This window comes from Mytilus trossulus, chromosome 14 (assembly GCF_036588685.1).
Source record: "Mytilus trossulus isolate FHL-02 chromosome 14, PNRI_Mtr1.1.1.hap1, whole genome shotgun sequence".
NCBI lineage: Eukaryota > Metazoa > Mollusca > Bivalvia > Mytilida > Mytilidae > Mytilus > Mytilus trossulus.
Window position 1 is genome coordinate 38,806,519 of NC_086386.1, and position 9,259 is coordinate 38,815,777.

A 9,259-nucleotide genomic window follows, 5' to 3' on the forward strand; every position below is an offset into this window, starting at 1 on the left:
ATTTTTTTTTTGTTGCCATAAATGTTATTAAACTATTGATAGTGCTGCTTGTACAGATAATGAATGATATTGGACCATTCAAAAGTATTTATTTGATTTGCAAACATTTATTTTAATTTTTTTAAAGAAATTAAATGAGAGTGAACATGGTGAAAGGAGAATAAAAGTATTCCTTATGAATTGAATAACTTATTTTGAATGGTCTTGTGTAAATATGTTTTTTTAATATATTCAATCAAACTTATGTATTTCATGTGATATAATATATACCAACATACAATCAAACTTGAGTAAGTTTTAAACTTTTTTTAATCACAAGATCTTTTTTTTCCAAACACTTATTTTTGTATATTTTTACAACTTAAAAGAAGAATAACAATTGGTTTTCTTTATATCATCCATAGTTTAAGGTTTGATTACATAGTACATAATACTCAATTTGTTGATGCTCAAAAGATATCATATCTACCACATAGTTGTTCAAGAAAAAAATGTGTTCATATTATACTGTTTTTTTATATTCTCTTTATTAAAATTGCTAAGCTATCGAAAAAATATCCTTGGTTGTTGTGAGCATAAAACGCCAACCAGTGACGACCTCCTGACATACTATTTTCACTGTTTGCTATGAACCCCATCGGAAGTTCTGTGATAATATTAGGTATTGCATCTGCAGCATAAACACCAACTGTACTGTTTCTGGTAACCAAATCTCGTTTTAGAATACATTCAAGCTCTTTAGTATTCATTCAGTATAACGTCTCTACTTTGATCTATTTGAAAAAAACCTTGCGTTTCGCTGTAAACAACACATGTACACTCTATACGGGCGTTGCCTTTTTTATAAGGTTGAGATAGTCCAATCCTTCAAACTGTGGATCAATGCTAAATGCATAAAGATTGAAACCACCATTCATTGATGCTCGATTCAAACCATTTCCTTCTTGTTGAGACCACTTTCCGGTCACCTCAAACAAATTGCAAAACGCAGGGATAGATGTGATTCCACTTATTTGATCATAGCTCACTTTCAATGGGTTTCCATTGATAGGTTGGTTAGTGATCATCAACGCTATTTGGTTGAGGTTGTAATGTTTAAAATTCCAAGGTGATAATTTGTAACTCCCCGTCATCGCTTCACTAGCAACAAATCCAATTATTACTACGGTAGGAAGAATACCTTGAAAAACGTTATCCCAAGTAAACGCCATCTGCCCCTGTGGGATTGCCATTGTTTTAAGATCAGTATTTGTGAGAATATATTTTGCAGTTTTTGATTTTAGAATCTCAGCATGTCCATATAGTATTCCAGGGTTGAGGTTAAGTTTACAAATGTTTAGATACATGTCTTCTATTTGAATGCGATAGTCAGCGTTTTCTTCATCAGATGATATCAAATAAAATTGAGGTTTAGATCTATAAAATTTCACTGTTAAATTTACAGAGTTCAACAAATATCTATCCATTGAAAACAAAGGATGGTGAATACTCCCTTGAAGATCTACTATTTTGCTATTTTTGAAAAACTGCGTTCTTGCCCAAAGTCCAGCATTACCACCCGTGTTCACATTTACATCATCCAAATGTTCGGGAGTATCAGATATCCACATCTGTGCAGAGAGTGGAGATTTCTTCGCATCGGTACCGTATTTCAATAGTGTTTGTATCATAGCTTTGTATGGATAATTTCCTGTAGTTGATGTTACTATCTTGTTTTGAATGGTAACATCCACCTGAGAAAAGAGAGCATGTAGAGTGAGATTCACAGGTCCAACTGGATCCTCACCAATGTAACTACCATCAGCATTAACTAGTCGTACTTTCAAAGACATTGTACTTCTTTTGAGATCTAAATATTGCATCCCACCACTGGGGATATTAAATTGAATGGGTGAATTGTGTGTGAAATGTTCACTCGGTCGTACTTGTTCATACTGAATAGATTGTATAGCGGTTTGATGGCCTGGAAGTTCGAATAAAGACAGTTGAGATGGTTGAACCTCGTGAAAATCCTCTACACTTAATTTAGACATAGCAGTTAATCAAATATGTCATTAAATGATTTCTTCTTTGATGATCGATTGTTCTTCTTGTTTGAAGGTTTGGTTCTCTTGTTTGTCTTCACTTTATTATTTTTCTTTTTTCTTGATGTAGTTTGTTTGCTACCACGTTTAGAACTAACGTTTTTCGAGGTTTTCCGTTGTTTATATTTATATTTTCGTTTGTTTTTGATTGAATTGCGTGAAATTTCACTCTTAATCTGTTCCACAGACTGTTGTGCAGGAGAAACCAATTGAACATTAACATCTGTCGGTGATGTAGTGTTCTTCGATGTTGATGGAATGTCTATACTATCCATAGACGCAAGCGATTTGTGGCCAATGGAACCACCACTTTGCATTGTCTTCTGATGTTTGCGTTTAATGTGTGGTTTATGTGTACCTTGTGCTATCTGTTGGTAATATCGAATCCACTTTTGTGCATCAGGAATGTACATATTTCGCATCATCTTTAATCGCTTACATGAAAAAGGGTTGTGCTTTGAAATGAAGTGTTAATGAGACTTGCTCTGTCACTAATGAACTAATTTCACCATATCTATCCGTTATATAAAATTCAATGTCATACACTTCTGTCTTCGTGATTGGTATATAATTCAAATGTTTGAATTCGTATATGTTTTGGCCTTGCATAGGAGAGATTCGTCGTAGGAGAGATTGTGTTACACAATCGACGTAAGTCTCACCGCATATATCAGATTGAATGTATACATCTTCTGGTGAAGATTGGGGGGATTTTAGTTTCAATTCAACAAGTGCACAGTTCCACAGTCCCTTGAAATTAAGTGGAGCGGAAAAATGTACACGAAACCTTCCGGCGTTATTGTCTGGATAGTAATTCACATTAGCATCACTGTTAACTACTACATAGAAACTCATATTCAAACGATTACTCCACTATATCTTCTTCTGCTATCCACTGATCAAACTTTGGTGGCCATCCTTCAAACCGACAGAGCCACTCGATTTTATTTTTGCGTCGTCTTTTCTTCAATTTTTTTTCAACGTACCACAAAGCGTCTGCGCTCTTGTATACTTTCTGGAGTTCTGCAATTTGGAAGTTACCCAAAATCTTAAAATCGAGAAAATCTTTTAGTTTATAATACTGGATGCCTTGTTTTAAAAAACGGTGGTATGTCTTAAAAATTTCAGAACTCCACTGCTGATCGTACGATCTCTGAAATACTTTTTTCAAATGGCTAATTCTCACCATATCATGCAGTTTTAGACTGAAACGGTTAGGTGTTCGCTTTTTTGGAGTTTCGATTGGTTTGTTTTTTGTAGGTTTCAGATACATGTAGGCCCACAAATCTGCTTTATTTTCATCATTCACTTCGTTTGGTGCTGTATAATTCAATGATCGATGTGGTGTGGAGTTGTAGCTATTAACGAGATCTTGTAGGTTATCAACATATCGATGGTTTCTTGCCTGTGAGAAATAACGATACATCATACGTTTCAAAGTTAAGATAACACGTTCTGCATAGTTGGCTTTGACGGTGGTATTCAAAGTTATATGATGATATATGTTGTTTTGTTTCATCAAAGCAGAAAACCATCTGTTTTTGAACTCAGCTCCCGAATCTGATCTGATCTTCTTTGGAATGGTTCCTCGTTGAAATATTCGTTTCATAGCAGCAACTATTTCTTTTCCTTTTTTATCCTTGAGCATCTCTACCCACAACTTTCGAGTGAATATGTCAATAACAATCAACAAAAATTTAAAAGAATTATTTTCAGATGACAATGCACTCAAATCAGCAAGATCAATATCAAACATCTCATACGGTTCTGAAACCACAACCTTTGAACGTTTATATCTCCTCCTCACAGGTTTCAAAAGATTGTATGTGTCATTTGATTGCATCCACTTCCTTATTTTGTAGACACTCGGTACGATCCCTCCTTTTCGCTTTAAGGTTTCGTGAAGTTTTCTAGGTCCAATATATGCACCACCATCTCCAGATATGTTGAAGTAAGTTCGTTTTATAACATCATCTACACTTTCTGTCTCTACCATTGTAAAATATTAGTGTTGGAATTTCACTTCACACCTCAACATTTCCTCAACTATTTTACAAATGTGGTTTTTTTTTATTTGATGTTATAAGTATCCATCCACCACTTCTGGCAGCGTACATTTAAGGAGAGAATCCAAAAAATAGATGGTGGGAGTTGCATATCAGTTAGCATACAAAGAATACAATCTAATAGTTCACTAACACACACGTTATCATATAATGTTTCCAATATGTTGTTTTCTATTATATGTTTTGTTTCTTGAATGTGTTTTCGAATAGAATTGGCATAAATCAAGTCAATCATTCTCTCAAATCGACACACAAACATTTGCATTTCGACTTCGTCCATCGTGATATGACACTGAACTAGAATGGACACTATTATGATAAGATCTACTTATTGTACTTATTGTTAACTTGTTCACGTCCTGAATATGTATGTGAAATATTTACCACTGGACGTTAAGCAACATACAATCAATCTATCAATCTCCCCTTTTTTTTTACTCAGTTTTTACTCAATTTTACTCATTTTGGATCAGTTTGTACATTACGGAACTTGGGTGATTTGTTTATTTTTAGTCTATGTAAACAAACTTTGTTTACTTAAGAGTTGATAAGAGTTACTATGTAAATAGACTTAGGCCTAAAGTAAATAGACCTTGTTTGTATAGTCCCCTTTTATGGTCCTTATGTAAATATGATCACAACTCTGGTTTCGCTCCACACAAATCACACTACTTTCCTCATTTCCCATCGCAATTATTCACATAAACACTTCCACATCATTTTATAAAACTTTGGTGAATTGTCTATGTCTGTTGACTTCAGCTACATTTCAAAATTTAAAACAAGATGAACAACTACAGGTCCCCAAATAGTCTTCAACAATGACAAAACCTCATACAGCTCTTTCAGCTATAAAAAACCTTAAAATGACAAATATAAAACAAATGAAATGAGACAACAAATAGACTAATAATTGTACAAAACAAAATAGTTCAACTTTAAGCAAGCTTAAAAGGAATCAAGACATATCATGCGCTTACAGTGCAGCTATTTATTAACCAACTTCATATTCAAACAATTAATTCATAGAGAGGGGTGGAAGATGAAGCCCCCTTTTTTATCAGTCAATGCATTTGAATGAAGACATGTACACATCAACTCAATCTGTTAATACACATTTCCAGTCTAGCTTTCAATGCATTTGTAATGACCTTTAACCCCACTGACAACTTGCGTCTGTGTCCATACTTGTTGAATGAAACAAAAAATACACCATGTCAACTTTTGTAGCCAATAGACAGTAAAGCAATCTGTCGTATTTGAGTAATTAAAACATAAACCCTTTCAGGTCAAAGTCTTAAAGATGTGTTAAAATTATGACAAACAATCCAAAATTAAGGATGAATTTATCAAACTATTGCTTAATATTAAGTGTAGAAATACACTTAAAGTAATATCATCTTTTATTCATCAATCATTTGAAATAAGTAAAATGTCATATAAATGAGTCGGCCCAGTAGTCAGCACTTCTGTGTTGACTTGAGTTATCATTGATATGTTCATAATTATAAATTAACTGTTAACAACATTTTGAACTTTCGATAAACTAAGGCTACCTCAGGAATATATTACCTAAGTTGCATTTGGCAAAACTTATAGGAAGTTATAGTCCTCTTCGACTTTGTACTTTATTTTGTCCTTTAAAACATTTTTGATTCGAGCGTCACTGATGAGGTAACTTCGTAGTAACTTTACACTGATGAGGTAACTACGTAGCAATTTTACAAGAGTCGGCATCAACCTCAAATGCAAATGTAATCCATTGACTCGTGTCTCGATTACTCTGACTGCCATGGACGACTTAAATCGTATGTGTGACTATTTACAAATGTAGCGTGTTGGCTTCCCCATCATAGTACAGGTAGAACATTTACAGTCAGTCTTAATCAACTGAGCTAGGAAATCGATTCTTTGGCTCTGTGGGTTAACTGAATCCCGGTGGAACTGAGTCCCGGTGGTGACGATATAAACATGTTGAGTAGATACATACTCTCCGGTTATACTATACTATCAACGACAAAATTATTTTCAATACAGGTAAAATAATTTTGTCGCTGCTAGTGTATAACATTTTGGTCAACTTTCAAGATATAAACCTGTAGAGTAGATACATGCTCTCCGGTTACACTAGCATCAACAAAATTAATTGCAATACAGGTGAAATAATGTTTACGCTGCTAGTGTATAACATTTAGGTCTCACTTTCAAGACAATTTATCCTTGAAAGTAATTTATCATGAAAGATATCGATGAAAATAGTTATAGAATTTTTTTTTTTTTTTTTATAGAAGTGTAAACATTATGGATTTATGTTTGCACAATTGTTCGTCGGTGACGCGTGACACAGGTAAATACTTTTGTCGTTGGTAGTATGTAAAGATGAACATTCAGCATTTAACGAAATTAACTACGACAACGATATCTTTCAGCAAATGAATCCAAAACTATCAAGCTTTAAGGATCATCTAGACCCTTTGGCTTAAACGTTAACTAAAAGTATAGACAAACATGTGCATCTGGAATAGTTATAAGGCAAAGCATGCCCTAGTTAAATAAAATTCAAATGCATTGCAAGTTTTAGAAAATTGAAAACTTAAGGTTTATGTATGGCACGCCTGAACCACTTTAATAGATTATCTCAGATAATCCCGGTTTATCTCACTTTTTTTTTTATCTGATAAGGTTTTCACATGTATTGATTGTATTTTTAAGTCACGTGTGTCAGGAACATATTTTCAACGAGCCGGGATTATACCTTTTTTTTATTAGTGGGGCAAGTTGGTAAACAAGGGTGGAGCGATTTCTGACTGAAACTGTTTACACAGATGTTACAATTGACATGATTTAATTTAACAGTCAGGGATGTAACTCTATAAGGATATTACAGGAAAATAACATACATTTGTTACTTGTGAACTACAAACTCAAAGAACTGTGATAACATATTAGTCCAGCAAATTTTACATAAATCTGACTAACCGGAAAGTAATTACAACAGAAGATTTTTTATAAGTTTTAATCTTTAGATTATACCAAAAAAAATACACCAAGTCCGATAAAATCTAGCTTGAGAAAGACTAAAAAAATTCCTATGACATTTGCATTGAAAATGAAGATAACTCTTGCTTAAAAGGCAGAAATATCAATAAAAATTGTTACACAATTATAACTTTACCACTGCTCTTCATCAGAATGTATTGATTCTTGATATTTTAGCGGTCTTTAGAGTATAGCAAACAACTTTTAAGGTGTTTTCCTATTTTTTATGCACCCTAAGGGTGACTGGGTCTTCTCCCGACCGGCAGTAAAACGCTTGCCGAAGTGGGGCGTCTGTTTGGCTGTGCGGGATGTATCAAGTTCGCAGTCACATCCGGCCAAAAGGGGGACGTTAAATCCGATGCCTCGTGTCAAGAGAATGCCACGCTCTTTGCACGTTAAGAACCCTTGCAACAACTCGTTGAGGGGTCCGTAGGTGGCCTGTTACAAGGCAAAATTTCTGTCCCTATCCAATATATTCTCTTTTTCCAGTGGCAGTCCAAATTTCCCCGACCATCATCCCAGATAGCCTCTATTGTATCAACCTACCTATTGTATTTATTGTGTACTTGTACTCGTCCTGAATTTGCATGAATTATTTGCCACTGGGCGTTAAGCAACCAACAATCAATCAATCATATTTTTTATCAAGCTATAATTTAGATTTCGTTATCCATAAGTTGACCATTTAATGAATATTTCAACATGTCAAGGTAAATAATTTCAAATTTTATAAAAATAATTAAGCATGTATTCTTTTTTTGGTTTAAAGTTTCTTTAGATAAGTAAGTTGCTGAAAAAATATTATATTCAGATATAAACAATACCATATTTACACATTATTTTTTTCAAAAGGGTCACAAAGACTCAAATTTGCAATTTCTTTAATGAAAAATGCACGAAAAAAACCCTACCCATAACACTTCGGTTTTGTACATTTCACGAGCAGAAGATTATATAATTTAGTTGAATACAAACATATAACACCATCAAAGTATCATACTTTACATAAATTTCAAGAAATACAACAAAAAATTGACCAAAAAAACCCTCATTTTTGCCCGAGTTATTTCCCCTCCCAATGTTGATTTCCATAGGAAATTATAAATGCTGATTTTGAGTTTTCCTCAAGTTAGATTTTATGGGACTTTTTCTGAGTATATAAAGGGCATAATGCTATAGATTAGAACTAAACATTTTCTGTTGCATTCAGTTCGAGGTTAAATCATAGTTTGACTGGACTATATGTATGACATACATATAGTCCAGTGTTTTAATACATGTTTCAAATAAAAAAATTGAATAAAACACAACCTATTGTGTCTTACAAAATCAATAATGAAACTTTTTGAATTAACCGGATATATTGACCAGGATACATTAAAACATTTGTTTATACATAGCAATGAAAATTATACATTTCAGTTAGTACCTAACCGCTAATATTTTGTTTTAGAATGAAATGTCAAATTGAAGAAACAACTATATTGAACTCAAATGAATAAAAGGTTATATTTTTTTAATTTGAAATCAAATGTTTAATCTTGTATAACAAACCTTTTCCCTGTCTACTGCTAGGGAACTTGCAAAGTCAATATCTTCTTCATGTACTAGGTGCTGCCTTGGATTGAAGGTCATCTGGAAAGAATGAAAAAAACTTAAAACTGATTTAAAGACATTTTGTGAAAAAAACAATTTTTTAAGGGTAGAAATGCCCTTTAACAGTCATTATTAGCGTAAGTTTTATTCAAATTGGTTTAAAGATGCTGTGATTCGTCCAAATAACCTTATCGTGAATCGTAAGAGGTCTAAAATAAATTTTGTTTAACCATTTAGGGAAGAAATTGGAAGTTATAGGTAAAAAACAGTCATTTGTTCTATTCTTGTCTATTCGTTTTTGATGCGTTTTGTCATTTGATTTTGCCATGTGATTATGGACTTTCCGTATTGATTTTCCTCTGAGTTCAGTATTTTTGTTATTTTACTTTTTGTTAAGAATTTTCAAAGAATTTAGCCATACAGGTATCCCTTTTGCAACCCTCATGACTATATGCAACAAAAATATTTTGTTGC

The 9,259-nt window shown here is 33.3% G+C and overlaps 2 protein-coding genes across 2 annotated transcripts; both read right to left on the reverse strand.

Moving 5' to 3' along the window:
- Positions 1 to 821: 821 nt before the first annotated feature.
- LOC134697733 (uncharacterized protein F54H12.2-like) lies at positions 822 to 2,033 on the reverse strand. Its single transcript, XM_063560018.1, has one exon. The coding sequence runs from the start codon at positions 2,031 to 2,033 to the stop codon at positions 822 to 824; it is 1,212 nt and encodes a 403-aa protein (XP_063416088.1).
- A 916-nt stretch (positions 2,034 to 2,949) lies between these two features.
- Positions 2,950 to 4,080, reverse strand: LOC134697734 (uncharacterized). Its single transcript, XM_063560019.1, has one exon. The coding sequence runs from the start codon at positions 4,078 to 4,080 to the stop codon at positions 2,950 to 2,952; it is 1,131 nt and encodes a 376-aa protein (XP_063416089.1).
- Positions 4,081 to 9,259: the final 5,179 nt, after the last annotated feature.

What these genes read in the sequence shown, in the direction of transcription:
- LOC134697733 (XM_063560018.1), bottom strand. Translation starts at nt 2,033, where the DNA reads ATGTCTAAATTAAGTGTAGAGGATTTTCACGAGGTTCAACCATCTCAA.
- LOC134697734 (XM_063560019.1), bottom strand. Translation starts at nt 4,080, where the DNA reads ATGGTAGAGACAGAAAGTGTAGATGATGTTATAAAACGAACTTACTTC.